The 17,612-nt window shown below is 44.8% G+C and overlaps 1 protein-coding gene across 22 annotated transcripts in view; it reads left to right on the top strand.

The window, feature by feature from the left end:
• Positions 1-17,612, top strand: part of Svil (supervillin) — a 196,404-nt gene that overhangs the window by 112,263 nt on the left and 66,529 nt on the right. For 21 of the 22 annotated variants that reach the window (XM_085698955.2, XM_085698958.2, XM_085698957.2 and 18 more), the window contains 5 exons: positions 2,885-2,942; positions 5,149-5,240; positions 10,582-10,639; positions 10,755-10,906; positions 12,765-13,374. In XM_085698955.2, the coding sequence (XP_085555081.2) occupies positions 10,632-10,639; positions 10,755-10,906; positions 12,765-13,374 (770 nt within the window). In that variant the 5' untranslated portion in view covers positions 2,885-2,942; positions 5,149-5,240; positions 10,582-10,631. Of the gene's footprint in view, positions 1-2,884; positions 2,943-5,148; positions 5,241-10,581; positions 10,640-10,754; positions 10,907-12,764; positions 13,375-17,612 lie in introns of those variants that run through there. The other variant, XM_085698962.2, reaches the window with a different exon arrangement.

The raw sequence follows: 17,612 nt of genomic DNA, 5'->3' as shown, positions 1-17,612 counted from the left end.
GAAAAGACTATTCCATTATTTCATGCAGTCACTCTGCCAATATTTACTGCAGACTTATTATATGTCTGTTAGATACAAATAAATATTCAGGATCAAAAATACAAAGGCTGACAAACTCAGGGTCCCTGCTACTGCATAGAGTTGGGCTAAATAATGACCTCGACTCCCCTCCATGTTGATTCCCATGACTCCATATCTACCAGTTCTCTCCTACAAGCCGGTTTCCTTCTTAGCCCAGTTTCCTTACCCTGTAAAGGAGCCTGTTTCCTGTGGGTTTCTTTAATGTCCATTTGTAGGGAGGAAACAGTCCATCTCTAATTATTGTCAATTGTTCTTCCAAATTTATTACCCGGACTTGAGCCCCCCAGTTACAGGCTGCAGATGGAACAGCGTAGGCAGCAATCTTACTGCTAAAGCTTGACAGCTTCTGTCTCAGATTAAAATGGTTGGCTCTCCTGGTAATATCTGCCTTTTCTTTCTCCACAGTTTTGCTCATATGTTGCTTATAAATATTAACTCTTAAAGTATGAATTTTTGGCTCCAGGTTAAGTGAAATATTTTATTTAGCTCAGCCAAAGCCAAGCTTGGGGCAGCCTGGGAACACTTAGGCACCTCGCCGCGCCCCAACATGTAGGGTCCCTCTCTGGGGTTTTCTTCTTTGGGGCTATTTGGTTTTAGGCTAGTTCTTTTCGACACTGGCATGATAGTCTTAGCATTATATTCTTGGGCAAAACATTCTCTGTGATTCCCCAAGGCCTTGCTGTGGCATAATCTGAAATGCCCTCTCTGGAACCCTGTCGGCTGCAGCATCTCCAGCTCTAATTTCTGTTCATATCTGACGAAGGAGTTTGATTTGTTGCAGCCTTTTGCTTTGTGTGCACTGTAAGCTCAAAGACACGTGTGCCTGGTTGCTCACTCTAGCCCTGCACTCTGGAAATCTGCAACCCAATTTTGCTTAGAGCGGCCCAAGGCCATTGCTGGTTAAGAATTAGCTGTCAAATTGGGCTGGTGGTGCCCTAGTGTTCCCTGTGCAGCCATGTTCAGAAACCCAGGGCTTTCTAGCTGCCTGGGAGCCTTCAGATTCTCCGAGAAACAAGGTAAGATGGGAAGTATGGAAAACACATTTCTGTATCCATTTTCTCATGTCTTTGCTGTGGAAGCTAATACTCTCAGCATCCAGCTAATCAGCTAGCTGACTGTCTAAAAGGATGCTTTAACTATCGGAGTCCCTAGCTGTGCTTGTTATTGCTGAAAATGTCTTTTACTTTTCTATTGCTAAACCATGAAAGTTTTCATATAACAAAATTGCTAATTAGATTCCAAACTTTGGATCAATTTATGGATATGCTGCACTGTACCTAAAATATTTTCTGAAATACAGTCTTACATGCGCGTTTCCTTCCAGCAGGCAGTGGTGGGCGAGTCTCTTTCTTAACTCTTCATGTGAGACAGTTTGGAGAAAAATACTATCTTTCCAGTGGCTTCTTTTACAACCCAGAGAAAGAAGTGTTTCCCATCTGATTGCTGGAGTGCTGTTATGTATGTGGTGTAGGAACAAATGTGAGATGCTGTGGTTATCTAAACGCTGGTCTGAAACCCAGCCATTATTCTACCCTGAATATTTCATAGCCCAAGTGCTCTGCTGGACAAGACTGGAACAATTCAGGAACTTCCTTTTATAACATCTGTTAGCTTTTCTTTCTTCCTTTCTTTCTTTCTTTCTTTCTTTCTTTCTTTCTTTCTTTTTTATCAGAATTATCTTTCTTTGTGTAGTTACAATAGGATGCTTGTATGTGCTTGGAATAAAACTTGTATGTCTAGTTGACTTTATACTCTTAATTTCACTGTGGCTCCCTGTTGGTCCTAACTTCCAGTTTTTAGGGCTTGAGATGTGTTTTGAAGGAAAAGAAGTATTGGCATCTGTCATGTCTTGTACCTTTACCCCCGCCCCTCGGCCTCTGATTCTAAATAGTAAACTACAATCCGTCTCAGGTCTGCTTGAGTTTGGTCACTGTGCCTGAAGCTGTAATGCAGATTGCTACAGCTGTGACCCTGTATACATCCTGACTCCACCTGGTTTTCATTAACACGTTCACCCTGGATGTGTGATTTTCCTGTATGGAATTGTTACCAGCTGTCTTTACATCATATATCCTATCTTCAAAAACAAATGAGTCTGTCCAGTGGGGTTGCTCAGTAGGCAGTACTTGTCGCCAAATGCAATGACTTGAGTTCAGTTCCAAGTAGAAAGAGAGAGTCGACTGCTGAAGGCTGTCCTCTAACCCCCACTGTGTCCTGTGGCTGATGCATACTTACAATATACATGTGTCTCCTGCAGCTTGTCCTGCTGCGACCTCTGCACACACACCGGCACACCGTGTATATGTATTGTTGTCTAGATTTTAACAAAAGCAGAAAAGACACAGCCAAGGCACCTGTTGCTCTTCAGCGCCCTCCACCTCCCCACCTTCTCTAAAGGAATCTCTGATCTTCCAGACACATTACCTCATTATCTCTGCTTATCTTGACCCAAATCATGTAATTATTTTCTCTTTCCCCCCTCCTCAGTATATAACTGTTACTTGGTATTTGTTTCAAATTATTTTTTTCCATAACAATTTGAAATGACTTCAAAAAATGTCAGAATATTTATTTAACCTGTGAGCTGTGCAGGGGTCTCTTGAGAAGGGAAAAAAGCAACCAGGACTTTTGTGTGTGAGTTCTGTGTCGAGTTTGATTCTCAAAAGTTTTTTTTTATTTAGTTAATGATGTCCTTTTTATCTAAATTACAAGTTCAAGGGGAGTTTGAAGGTTGTCTTCTCTTTTGAATATTCTTAAGTGACTATGTAATTATTTTAACATTGTGCTATTTCCTTTCCCTTAGATTTCAACAAGAAAAACTTAAGCTTCATTGGATTCCCACATCAAAGAAAAGCTGACAGGTAACGTGGCCTGTGTTCAAGAACTCTTATGCTTTGGAGATACACGATGGCTTTTAAGATAATCCCTTAAATCCCCCCTTCTTTCCTGAAAAAAGGAAGAGCTGGGAATAGAAGCCAGGGCCTCACACATGCTAGACAAATGCTTCCCAGGGAACTTCATGCCCAGCCTCACAGGGCTCTTAGATTTCCAACCCATGGCTTTGTTTGGCAGTAGGTTTTTTGCCCAGGGTGTTATTTAGTTATATCAAGAGATGGCGGCCTGATTCAGTGGTACAGTTCCTACCTAGCCTGTGTGAAGTACCAGGTTCAGTTCCAAATCATGGTGTGTATGCATGAGTGCCTGCCTGCCTGCCTGTCTCTCTTTCTGTGTGAAGCAGCTGACTTACCAGCGTTTCCATCAACAGCAACTCTTCTATACACTACGCTGTTTCTGGGACCCAGTTTGGGAATAGAATGTGTGCTTGTGACTTGTAGCTAATTGCCATCTTAGGAGTGCTAGCTTTCTTTCTCAACGAACTCTTTTTAGATTCTTCATCAGGGAGCTTTTGATTTTTCAGAAAAAAACTTAGTCTTGTCCCTCCTGTCGTTTTTTCCTCCCACACATCTTCCTTTCTTGTTTCCCTCCCTGCATCCACCCACTTGTGAGTTCTTGTCAAGTTCCTTGCCCTCGGAGCATTATGAGTGCCAATCTAATTTACCTACTGTGTCCGGACCCTTTGCACATCGCTGATGTAAGACACTACAAAAGTGAAAGATTGAGCCACACGAGGTGGGTGCATTGGGTCCCTCCCTGGAGGCCACTGCCCACCTTGCAGACAATGCTAAGCACAGGTCCAGAGTCATCCCTGATACACTTGGGTGTGGGTCTCACTCAACACGTATATCATTGTTCTAAGCGAAACCAGCCCCGGTGCCGGCCTCCTTTCCCCTCGGATGCCCTTGTCACTACTCTATTGTGGCTCTCACACTTGTCTACAAGGACTTGGTTCCTCCACATTGTAGTAATGAGTTGTCTGAATCTGCATTTGATACTGGAGAGTGGATCTTATAAACACACCACACAGGAAAGTCTCTGCTATACTCCATGCACAACTGTGATTTGGGATAACGGTTACCAAAAGCACAAATGTATTATTTGAGTCACCCATGGTTCATGTCTGTGGCATGTTTTAATGACACCTCAGGCTTATTCCCTAACCTTTCCCTAGCAGATTATCTTAAATGTAATAAAGCTAATAAATAAGGACAAATAAGAGCAAGGAGAGAGGAGGGAGACATTATTTATTCAAGGATAGGAAAAGTATAAATTGGAAGTCAAACACTTTGGTGACCCAGACTCAATGGGACACTGGAATTATGAGCCATTGCTATTATTTCATGTGAAATGACTGCAGTAACCTGACTGGCAGTGCACCAAATGTCAATGTGCTAGTGGTATATAGTCTGCGTGCATGCAAGAAATCCAGGCTGCTAGACACCTGCCAAAAAGCCCGCGTTATGAGGCAACAGGGTTTCACCTTCCTCGTCTCCTAATTTACCTTTTGGTGATTAGCAAGAAGTCAGCCCTGGTGGAAATATTCAAACCCCAGCAACAACTGCAAAGCAGGCAGGCCAGTGACCAGGCATTTAGACGCCTCCAAGTTTGCGGACATGGAGTCTTGTGAAGATAGGAGAATTGTAGCTGGGGTTAGGGTCAGTATTACAGGGAAGAGCTAAGTCACTCCCCTTTCCTTACTGGTTTCCCCTTTCACTTCCTCTTGTATTTATGACAAGTTTTCATGGGGCTTTCCTGCCTTTTGCCCATGGTGCTGTTTCGTGGTTTGAAGGCACATGCAATATTAACATAATTTATCACTCTGGAAAAAGAATCCAGACCTCCTCAACAAGCTGCTGGCCTTCTGAGGAAGACATGGTAGCCCAGGAAGGGTGGGTGTGCACACCTAACATACTCAGTTGTTCTGGGATCAAGAGGTTGCTGCCAGTCTGAATAGAGGTCTGGCTGTCTTTTTTTCCGCCACACACACCAGTGATGCCAGTGTAATTACATAGTTGAACACATATACACAAATTATCATGTTAACATAAATGTAAATAAATGAAAAAAGTCACCAGTATAAAACACACTTAGTTTTGTTTTTATGCTTAATGTTTTCCACTCAATGTTCTACATCGTGGTTTAATGCCATATTAATGGGATACCTTTCAGCTTTCAGAAAGAGTTTTGCTTTGACGATAAAGAAGAACCTGCCAACCACAGGAGAGGCCTTGATGCCAAGTGTTTAACTGCACTCCCTAAAGGTAAGAGTTCCTTTGAGGGGCTTGACACTGCCTGGGCACAACTCCCCATGACACTTGTGCTGATGGATTTTCATTTGCCTCCAGCATGTGGCCCCTTCCACGTCCCTACCTCCCCTTTCCAAGCACAGCTTCAGTTTAGAGAGTTTCCTGAAGTTTGCACCCCCATCCTTCTGAGGTTTATTCTTTCCATGAGTTGCCTCTGGAGGCTGAGTGAAGAGGAGAGAGGGCACAGAGTCCATACTCTCTCTGGCTTTTAGCCTTCCTAAGGGGACTGGGAATAGCTCAGTTGGCAGAGTGTTTGCCTAGCATGCAGGAAATGGCTTTGATCCCCAGCACTGCATAATCCAGGCTTGGTGGCAGAAGCCTAAAATCCCAGTGCTAGTGAGGTGGAGCCTGGGGACAAGTAAAACTCTGTCTGAAGGGAAAACGTTGTTAGGGAGCTAGAGAGCCAGCTCAGCAATAATCCAGAGCACTTATTCTGGCAGAGGACCTGGGTTTGACTCCCAGCACCCATGTGGTAATTCACAACTGTTTATAACTCCAGTTCCTGGGGACCTAGCACCCTTTTCTGACCTAGGTAGGCATCAGGCATCAACATGGTGCAATACACACATGCAGGTAAAATATTCACATGCTTTAAAAGAGAGAGAGAGAGAAAAAGAACATAAAGTTGGGTGGGTAGGGAAGTGGGGAGGATCTGGGAAGAGCTAGGGGAGGGGAAATGTTTAAAATGTATTATATAAAAAACTTTAATTAAAAATTTTAAAATTTAAATGTTGTTTTAAAACATTCAAACTAATTCTAAAGGCAGCTGGTCTCCTAGGTTCCCATTCTGCTCCATCTGCCCCTCCCCCTCCCCAGGGCTGCTCACTTAACTCTCTGCTTCTTTCTGACTGTACGGGATTTATGCTCAATAGCTTTGTAGCTTCATTTATTTGTGTCTGTTTGTTTGTTTATTATCTGAAACAGGGTCTCACTATATAACTCTGGCTGTCCTTGAACTCATAGAGAGATCCACCTGCCTTTGCCTCCCAAGTGCTAGGACTAAAGACATCACGGGTCTGGCTTTTCTTGTAGGCAACAGAGCTGATGGACACTCTATCCGTTCTCTTTAGAAGTTTTAAAATATTTTATTACGCTTATTCATTTGTGTAAGTGTGTACTGGTGTGTATGTTCCAGAGAGTGCATTTGGGAATCAAAGTGAATTTAGTGGGTCCTGTGGATTGAACTCTGACCCACCAAGCCATCCGAGCGGCTTCCACAGCTATCTGGGTTACGCTTCCCATTGGCAACAGGTGCACTTGCATTGACTTCTTGCGCCTGCTCTAAACTGGCTCCCTGTTTTGCCTCTCACCGGATTTAAGCATTGCCTGATCATTACCTCCCCAAAACAACTGCAGTGTAAAGAATGATCACTTAGATCCACATATCTGTATCCAAACAGAGCAATGGAGCTCTGAGTCCTTTAGAAAAAGCAGGCTGAGGAAAGGACGGGTTTTTATGGGGTCCCCCTCCCCTCTGCTCTGAAAGGGGAAAAAAGTGTAAAAGAAGTTAGATCAGAAGATATTTTCTTTTAATAGGAACTAAATCCAGTTTCAAAGGCACACAAACAACCTGGAAGCTAAGCAGATGATGTGCCCAGACAGACTCTCCCGAGGATGGGCACTTGGACGAGCTCCACGGCTTGGCCTGTGGCAGAGCTTGTTTCAGTCTCTCGGTATCTGTACAACTGCTGGTGAAATACATGCTTTATTGTGTATTGCACCCAAGGAATAGTGCGGAGACTTACAAGGTCATAGATAAAATTTTATATGAAGAGTGGTGAGCAATATAGCACCAGCGCCCCATGTGGGGGGAGGGGGGGCGTGTCCCAGGACTCACGGTCGGCATCTGAAACTGGGACAGCGCTGACACTGTGTGTGCCTTTCTTCACTGTGTATGTATACATATGATCACATTTAATTTATAGGTTAGGCACAGCAGACATGACTAGTATGCCACACTGAGAGTTGTATGAACATGGAGCCTAACGCCTGAAAGACTGAAGACTGTGCCCATACTTTGAGAACAGAGCTGAGTACAAGAGCCTGACACTGTGTGTGGGAAGCAGGGCTGGCTATCATGGGTACCACTGCCAGGGGAGGAAGTGGCCCATGCGTGAACTCTCTTTGAGTGTTCAGGAAGGCAGATGACCAGATGTGTTCGTGGCAGGACTGTGCTGTAGAGGGTTCACCTCTGGATGGCTGTGTGCTTCAGCATGAGATGAAATATTCCTTCAAGCTGTTAGGAGTCTTTGTACAGGACAAACAACTCAGTTTCATCTGAGACAAAACTGTGTTTAACGTCTAGGACTATGATCCAAACTACCAGTAAAAGGGAACAATTGGGTTCCACTGTAGCTGATCAGACGGGGATCTAATGACCAACAAGGTCATTCCCCATCCGCAGAAGAGTTGCCTAATCAGACAGGGAAGCCTCCCTCCTTCCATTGGGTAGCTACATCAGTGAGCAGCAGTGTGGTCAGTAGGCAAGGAGAGCCACTGGTTCCTGAAAACACACACTGTAATGTCAACTGTAACAACTTTGAAAAAATCTTATTGACCGATTTTATTCCAAAATTCATTTGTTGGTTATGAAAATAAGTCCAGTTTTTCAAAACTGAAGTCTTGAGCCACATGTACTAAGTAGATTCCTGTTTCTAAACTCCCAAGATGTCAGCCCTCTGCTGGTGTTTTCTGTCGGTTTAGTGGCTGCCACTGAGTCTACTGATATTTTAATTATTGTCCATGGCCCTGTGGCCATGCATTACTCATCCCACTGGCCACCCAGGCCACAGCCTCGACTGCCCCATGAACTCTTATTAGAAATGGCGTGCAGAGGACTCATGGATGCAGAGGTACCATTCAGAATTCCTCAAAAGAACTCATGGCAGCAGCTGTAAAATGGATAATTTAGTTTAATTAAAATCAATGCATCTGAAAACAAAGAGAAGAAAGTTTTCCTTTTGTGGAAGCTAGGCCATCCATGGTTGCTGATATCTGGACTGTGTTTTGACTAGCATGTATGGAACATGTGACGTTTAGAAGTTTCAGTTATGGCACAATATTCAGGCAATTGAATTATGGATGTTGGCTCTAACTTTAGGAAACATTTTTATTGCATGTTTTTAGGGAATTCACATTGAAGGATCTTAAGATAAAGAGATATACTGCAGCCTGCTCTTAAGTGGCTTAAGAGTAAAATGAATGTATCCACAGAAAGGGAAAAAGGAATCCAATAAAAGAATAAAGTGTTAGCATGACACAAGGGGTGCCTTGGCGAGCTTCTGTGTCTGAAATCACAGAAAAATTGTTTAAAGGGTTTAAAGGATTAGGGTTAGATTAGGTTTTTTCCTGCATATGTGTATATGCATCATGTGTGTGCCTAGTTTTTTTTCATATGTGCCTTGAGTGTTTTTCCTGCATGTATGTATTGCACCATGTGTGTGCCTCATGCCTGCAGAGGTCAGAAGAGGGCGTCAGAATCCTAAGAGCTGGAGTTATTGATGGTTGTGAGCCTGGGTCCTCTACAAGAGCAGCCAGTGCTCTTAACTGCAGGGACATACCTCTATTTCTATCTGCAAAAGTTTTAAGGCAGGTGTCACTTAAAAATAAACACCTGGCTTCAGTTTCTGAGTACAAAGACTATTATGAAAATCATATGTATGTATATGCAATTTGTCTCAATTGTTAAAATGGCCACTTAAAAAGCAACAACAGGCTGGACAGTGGTGGCACAGGCCTTTAATTCCCACACTTGGGAGGCAGAGGCAGGCGTAAGTCTGTGAATTCAAGACCAACCTGGTCTATAAGAGCTAGTTCCCGGACAGGCTCCAAAGCTACAGAGTAAATGCTGTCTCAAAACCCCAAAAAGAAGAAAAGCAACAACAGAAACTGAAGTAACTGTAGCTCAGTAACAGAGAAGTCATGAGTTCAGTCACTAGCGGAGCAACAATAGTTACTAATTAATTAGTTGCCATGTTTTAATTACCTCTTTATTGTATTTCTTCTGAGTTAGGCTTTCAAAATGTTGACCCTAAACTAACAATCTCATTCCTTTCCTGCTAACTCCTCCCATGTCCTGATAGCCCCTCCTTCTGTCCGGCTAGCTCCGCCCCATGTCCTGATGGTCACTCCTTCCATTCTGCTAGCTCCTCCCCATGTCCTGATGGCCACTCCTTCCATTCTGCTAGCTCCTCCCCATGTCCTGATAGCCCCTCCTTCCATTCTGCTAGCTCCTCCCCATGTCCTGATAGCCCCTCCTTCTGTCCGGCTAGCTCCTCCCCATGTCCTGATGGCCACTCCTTCCATTCTGCTAGCTCCTCCCCATGTCCTGATAGCCCCTCCTTCTGTCCGGCTAGCTCCTCCCCATGTCCTGATAGCCCCTACTTCTGTCCTGGAGGTCCTCCCCTGTTCCAATAACCCCTTTTCCTGTCCTGGTGTTCCTGGGTCCCTCCCTCTGTTTCTGCTAGCTCCTTGCCTTTAGGCACTCTTAAGAATTGATATAGTGAAGATGGAGACAGATTAAGCCCTTTATCTGCCAACTTTGGCTATCTCTCCAAAGAAGCAATTGCTTGTCATCTCATCTGCCCTGAAGTCAATGTCCTGCTAGAACCTTCAGTCACACCAGAGCGTTTTTTCTGGTTCTCCAGTAACCCTAGAAGAGTCACACCATCCTCCTAGATTAGAGGGTGAAAGCAGATGCTACCACTTCCTTCCAGCTAAGCTCTAGCAGAGTCTTGGGACCTGATTTCAAATGTGGTTAAAGGAAACACAGTCGTGTACTGACAGATGCTTACAGATTAAATGACAGGGTGAAGCAGGAGTGGCTGTGTGTGATGCCGGGAGCTTGCAGATGACCTTATGGGAGCTCATGGCTTATACTTTGCAAATGTTTTCCAAAATAAAAGCTTCAGATATGTGAGTAAACATAACAAAATTTAAAATAGATGGTAGGATTCCTGACAAGCAAAGCAGTTTTAAAAACAGCTTTACTAAAGAGGCCATGTAGGTTAAGCTTCCTGTGATTCTGAGTGAAATAATACTGTCTTAGCCTGTGTGAGTTTACTTTTTAGCCCAAAATATGACATGTGGGGGGGGGCAGGGATTTGTGTGCACACACTTACCTGTTTAATGTCTCTCTTCTTACCTGAAAACAAACTCCAAGGGAGCAGGAAGCTGGCAGCGTTATGTGGGAGCTGAGAACAGATCCTCGAGTCTCCTCTAGTGTGTCGCATGAGTGAATGAGGCAAGCACAGAGCCACTAAACACCACCCTGTTCTTCTTTTCTGCTCTGTTGTAGTTGCAGAATTAAGAAAAATCTTCGAACCAAAGAGAAAAGATTTTTTAGAGATGAAAAGGTAACATATTTGTGTCACGTCACTGGTAGGTAGTGACCTTCATCCAGCAGTGTTTAATGTGCTCTTAGCATTATTTTCCACACTCACTGTGTCTCTTCTCTGGTCTATTGTGCAGGAAAGAAAGAATTGCCAGGCGCTTAGAAGGAATAGAAAATGACCCCCAGCCCATCCTGTTGCAGAGCTGCACAGGGCTGGTGACTCATCGCCTGCTGGAGGAAGACACACCCAGATACATGCGCGCCACAGACCCTGCCAGCCCTCACACTGGTGAGTGCATGGCCATGTTAGGCAAGGTGCTTGTCATGCCACACCTTCACTTGCCTGATCTGGGGGGGCAGGAGGATGAGGTTCCCGACACCAGGATAAAAATGACAGCCAAAGGAGCTAAAGGAAGGAAAGCTTACCTAGACTCACACTTTGCCTGGACACAGACGATCATGATGGAAGGCATGCAGGGGAGCGAGAGGCAGCTGATCGCATACACTGACAGTCAGGATTGGGATGGATGCTGTTGCAGCTCTCCCCGTCCCCCGCCTTCTTCTTTCTCACCTTTTTATCCTCTGGGTCAGTGCCACACACCTCAGGCTCCTAGTTTAACCTCTGTAAAAACGACTCCAAATCTAATCGAGCTGATGGGGCACATTAACCACCACAGCCAACAGCAGTATATTTTATGTGTGTGTGGTTTCTTAAGTATTCTGGCCATCATGCCCCTCTAGATAGGGACCCATCAGAGGCAAGCACGGTGCCTGTTTCTCCATACTCTCATGACTCAGCACAGAATCCGCTGTTAAAGACTCTTGGTAAACATCGGTCTGTAAAGGAACGATCCAGCAATGTACATCATAGGCTATGCTAAATTCTAAACACCTAGCAAAGGGGGTGGCTTCTTGGAGCAGGGAAAGCAAAAAGTGAAGTTGGGCCTTGGGTGGTTGTAGTTATGACTTGGCTTTCCTTGTGCATGCCCAGTCACTGTTATGGGCATTAGTTAACCCACCTGACCTCAGAGGGAATAGTATGATCAGGGCTGAGCTTTGCAGCCCGGTCCATGCTCCAGCTCTGAGGTGCTGCTTTTCTAGCCATTGTTTCCTGTTTCCTCTTCAGAGAGGGCTCCTGATCTCATAGCATGATGCCAGTTTGCTGGTACTGGTAGCTTTTGATAGAGAACAATATGAAAAGTCGAGAATCTACACCCAGAATCGATACCCAGAAACAAAACCTTGCATGCATAATGTCTTCATCTGTATAACATTTAATTTAACCATCAAATATAGTGGAGAAAATAAGGTTTGATTTTAGACATAAGTTATGTAACCCACGCTGGCTTAAACTCGCTGTCCTCCTGCTTCGGCCATGTGCTGGTGCTAACGGCATGCACAACCCCGAAAGAATCCTCTGTTTAGATGTTAGGAATTGAGCTAGCCAGAAGATGAGGAAAAGAATTCCTTTCCCATTTCATATCAACCTCCAGAGTAAGTTCTGGTTAATCTTATTATAATTCAGAAGAAGTCATTGGAAACTTAAAAACATAGGCATGTGTTTCATTCATGTGGACTTAAAAAAGCAGATGAAGAAATTTCCAAATGATGAATGAGTCAATATAACTTAGAGTGATGTAGAAGTTAATTTCACAGCCTAGCAAGTGACCGAAAAGTCTCAAATGCTCTCTTAAATAATTCAGTGTTTTCATGTGTATGTGTGTTTGTGTGGGGGTGGCAACTGGGAAAAATCACTTCTAAAAGTGCAGGTACCGCTCTTGTCACTGTGAGCCACAGCCCTTCTCCTGTTAAATCAACAGATGCTCCAGTGTCTGCTGTCTTTTCTAGAAGACTCTGAACTTGCCCTTTGACCTCATAAGAAATATTAAACTCAGAAACAAAACATAAAATAAAGGGAAATAAATGTGAGGCTAGAGGAGCCTGGGAGAGTGTGGGGGACAGATGAAGTGTGACTCTCTGCTTTCCCACTTTTCCTGGGAGAGCCCAGGCTCCTTCCATCAGCCAGCCTAGGTGAGAGGGGAGCTTCAGGCTGGGCCCTCGGTGAGCCATGCACCGTGGAAGGCTCTGTGTGTTACATGGCTGTCTGTGTTTGGCCTCGTATGTTTTATCCTATTTCCTTCTTGTAGGGCGATCTAATGAAGAGGAAGACACTGCTGGGTCTTCCTTGGAAAAGCAAACTCCATCTAAATACTGCACAGAAACCTCGGGCATCCATATTTCGGGCTCCATGGACGTCCACAGTCTGGAGTCCAAAGCAGAAAGGATTGCGCGGTACAAAGCAGAGAGGAGGCGACAGCTGGCGGAAAAGTACGGGCTGACTCTGGACCCCGAAGCTGACTCCGAATACTTGTCTCGATATGCCAAGTCTCGGAAGGACACAGATGCAGGTGAGAGACGAGGAAAAGGTGACAAACAGGAAGAACCGAGCAAAGGTACCAGTTCCTTGCACTCCAGGGCAGAGCTAGGGCCCAGGACCAGCTTGGTAGAATCCCAGGACTGTGCCCCTCTGGGGAGCAACATGTCTGACCAGGAACTGCTGCTCAACTTGGAGAACCAACGGCGAGGCCGAGAGCCCTCGCTGGCAGAAGATGGTTCCCCTGCCTTCTTTTCTGAGCGAGGCACCTCCTTCTCTGAAGTGCCAAGGTCCCCAAAGCAGATGTCCAGCTCACCACTGCAGCAGCCAGCCTCCCCGAGCCACTCCGGTGACCCACCCCTGCCCACGGAGGCCCGAGCCAGGTAAGCCCCTGAGCGCTTGTTTTGCCATGGCTGTCACAGGTCTCTGCGGTTCTCCCCTCACTGTAGAGAGCCTTTGGAATGTCTACAGTATCCAAGCAAGTCCCACCAGAGCTAGAAGCCGGCCACACTCCTTCATCTTTTCTCTCTCCTCTGTCATTGCCTTAAATTCTCCTTCAAGCAAAGTAAGCAGGTGTCATGAGGTCACTTACAAAGAAGCAACCTTGCAGGACTCTTGCTGTGTTTCTGACCCAACCTAATTTATCCTTTTATTTGCTTTTTGATTATGCCCAAGACTTAAGTTTGGGGTGGGGGGGGCTGGTGGTTTTGGTGACTTATGCCTAGAATCACAAGGCAAGAAGAACCACGGTAACAGGAGAACGGTCTTTGTTTATGGTGCAGAGTCTAATTGATTGATAAACACTAAAAGACCAGTAAGGCATTGCTATATAAATACATATGCAGTAAGAGGAGTCACAACTGAGAAAAAAACCCAGACAAACACAAGGACAGCTCCTGTGTGGGAAAATCAAGTAAGTCAAAAACAAATCCCAGAAGTCAGATGGCAGGACAGAATGTGTGTTCGTTTCTAAATTTAAGTTGAAAAGGAATTGCTGTCCATGTTAAAACACTTTTTGATTACTTAAATACCTGGCTTAAAGAGCCAGCCTGAATGTCTGGGTGGATTCCTAAATACCCTCTTCAATTCAAACAAGCAACAGCTTTATGGGTGAACTGAGAAGAGCTGGGAACCTGGAGTCTAGCAAATTTATTCTGGGGGAACAATTGTGTGTGACATATATTTATCTGATTTATTTTAAGTACAGGAGCATCTTTTGTCCCTTTCTCTGAGACATGGTGGCAAACATCTGCTCCCTTTTACGAGGCACTGAAGCACCTGAGGCAAGCATATTAGGTGCTAACCCAAGCCCATTGTCAGGTACTTAGTCATGTAGACTCAGACACTTAGATGCCTCTAAGATAATTAGATTTTAAAACTCCTAAGGGGATATTTGAAGCCTTGGAGCTAAAGCACTTGACACTGACAGAGACCAATTCCATGTATTTTAAAGAGGTGTGTCTTGGCAGGAAGTGTACATTTCATTATAGAAGTATTGTGTTCTGTTTAGCTATTTATATAAAAGGAAATCATGTACGTATTTTTATTGTTACATTTTGTTTATTATGTGTGTGCATATATGTGAGTGTGTGCATTCACAGTGTGCTGTGCTGTGCTTGTGGAGGTCAGAAGACAACTTGCGGGAGTCTTTTCTCTCTTTCCACCACATGAGTCCTGGGGATCAAACTCAGGTCACCATGCTTGGTGGCAAATACCTTTACCTACCAAGCTGCCTTGCCAGCTGGCCCTCTTCATATGATTTGTATGTAGAACAAAGAAACCCAACAGATGCTGTCTTAGAAATCAAAAATGGGTCCATCCAAGAAAATGAAGACTCTAGTCTCAGATTTTCATATATAACTGTGTAATGTCACTTCCTTAGGAGGGAACAGTCTGAAATATTACTGGTGAAATAACAGTTTGGAGGCAATGCATATTTGTTTTGGAAGTTTTTAGTATGCCATAACATGATTGAGAAAGTTTTCTAATTAAATGTTGGATAGAGGGATGGATGCTAGAGGGTCCTTAGCTTATCCTAACATGTGCTTGGAAATTGATGCACATTTTATTGTGAAGAAAATGAAGAGCATATATTCTAAGGAAGTCAGAGACTGTAAGGCCCAGACCCACTTTTTGGATGCTTCAAGTTTTACATCATCTGGAGAAGGCTGCTCCCAAGATGAACTGGTGCCTGTGGATCCGGCAAGAGTGAGTGTGGAAACAAAAGCGCCAATACATTCCCACCAGCAATACTAATATCAGTGTGATGGGTAATCTTGTGCATTGTTCAGCCTTGAGAAATATGAACTCCTACTCCTACCAAAGTCCTGAATCCAAGACTCTTGTTTAATCTTTTATGCAGCTCTTATTTTCTTATTGGGAAACACACAGACAGATAGACGGATAGGAGCACATAGCTGTTACTCTGTGAGGGGAAACACACAGGCAGATAGACAGATAGGGGCACATAGCTGTTACTCTGTGAGGGGAAACACACAGACAGATAGACGGATAGGGGCACATAGCTGTTATTCTGTGAACACACAGACAGATAGACAGATAGGAGCACATAGCTGTTATTCTGTGAGGGGAAATGCAGAAGCTCTGACCTGGGGTCCCACTGCTGTGTGCCTGACCATCACCTGTCACCCCATGTGTTCAGCCTGACACGTGCTCTCGGAACTGACTCATCACCTCTTCATCCCCACACCCGGGTCCCTCGCCAGCACTGTGTCTCCCAGATTGTGTCCTTAGTGACCCGGACCTGACAGACAGTATGTCATGGAGAGCAGCAATGAAGCTGGATCTTAGAAGATTTGCCTTTGGTGGGTTGTGTCCTGAACAGGGTTCACCTTGGCTACCTGGGGACAAGCAAATCATGACCCCTGCCCTGAGGCAGGGTAGCATGCCCTGTGTGGACAAGGCTGGCCTTGAGAACTTGCAGACATCTACCCACCTTTGCCTCTGGAGTGCTGGGGTTACAGCCATATCTGTCTGAACTGCCGCAGTGCTGGAGTTGGATGGCCTGACTCATCTTTGCTATTCCTCAAAGCTAATCCAACTTCGTATTCTGCACATACCAGGAACTCGATGACATATGTCAGATTAGCCTGAGTGTGAGCTTGTAGCTGCCCCGTTATTTGGTGGTGAAAGGACAAGGCCAGTAAAGACCCAGGCCAGTAGAGCAGAGGCTGGGCATGGGAGTTCTTCCCTCACTGTCTCCTCACAACCTCCAGAGCCTCCGATCCTCATGGTTCTGGTTACTGCTCTGCCGAGATGGGTGCAGCAAAGTGTCATGCCTGCCGTCTGTCCTGCCTCGCCCCCCTCAGCTCTGGTCAACAGCTCTCTACCATGTCCTGTGGACAGTAGGGCAGAGCCTAGGAAGCAGGTCTCAGATCCACCCTCTAAAGAGGGGCTTTCTGCTGCTCCTCACAGATCCATTCTGTTAGAAGAGAAATTGTCTACTTCCCTACTATACCAAATATCTGCTGTCCAACCTTATTCCACTAACTTTGGCTGCTAATTAAGGTTAACTTATTCCTTTTTTGATTTTCATTTAATTCTGTCCTTACCGGAAAGTGACAATTCTACTGAATTAAATATGAAGACGTTTCCTAAAATGCCAACTTGTAACGTATAGCAGCCGTTGTGTGCAAGTGGGATTTCCAGAATGAATTGTGTCTAGGATTGTGCCATTGCTGCACCCACACTTATGTGCAAAGCAGCAATCTCCCATACAGGTGACTATCAGCAGTTGACTAAACTGAATGATGTGACAGAATCCCACCCTTCTGTAATCAGAGCTGTGTGAGACTTTGCTGACTACAGATGGGGCATTCTTCTTCCTGGGAAATCAATCTCCGCTGGCCAATCACATCCAAAGGCCAATCCATTGGTCTGGAGTTACTGCTTCCTCATTCCAGGGATGCCACAGTCCTCTCTGTGCAAATTGGTCTTTGCACAACGAGTTTTGGCTCACTCCCAAGCCCCGTAAATGAAATTTAAGTCTGGAGAATGTAGCTCAGTTGACAGAGTGTATATCTAGTGTGCATGAATCCCAGGTTCAAATCCCAGCACAGCACGAACTGGTTTGTGCAGTGATGTTTCATGCCTGTAATCCGGGGATTTGAGAGGTTGAGGCAGGAGTAACAGCCTTTCAAGTTCATCCTTGGCTACTGCATGAATTCGGAGGAGGCTTCTTGTGTTTTCTTTGTAAATTATAAAAAGATACAGTCTGTTGTATGGTTCTTGTAACATGGAGGGGCTGATGGTTGGGGGTTTCTGTCCTGCCCAGTTCCCACAGCTGTTTAACCCCAAAGAAAAATCACACAGAGATCTCTATAAGTTATAAAGCTGATTGGCCCATTAGCTCAGGTTTCTTATTAGCTCTTATGACTTATATTAACCCATTATTCTGGTCTATGTTAGCCATGTGTTTCAGTACCTTTTTCAGTGGGGCAGATCACATCCTGATGCTTCGGTGATCTGGGCAGGAGTGGGAGGAATCAGCTTCCTCCTTCCCAGAATTCTCCTGTTCTCATTACATCACCTCTACTTCCTGTCTGGTTTTCCTGCCTATACTTCCTGCCTGGCCAATCAGCATTTATTTAAAACATGATTG

This window comes from Myodes glareolus, chromosome 14 (assembly GCF_982192425.1).
Source record: "Myodes glareolus chromosome 14, mMyoGla1.1, whole genome shotgun sequence".
Lineage (NCBI taxonomy): Eukaryota > Metazoa > Chordata > Mammalia > Rodentia > Cricetidae > Myodes > Myodes glareolus.
This window is presented reverse-complemented; position numbering and strand designations above follow the sequence as displayed.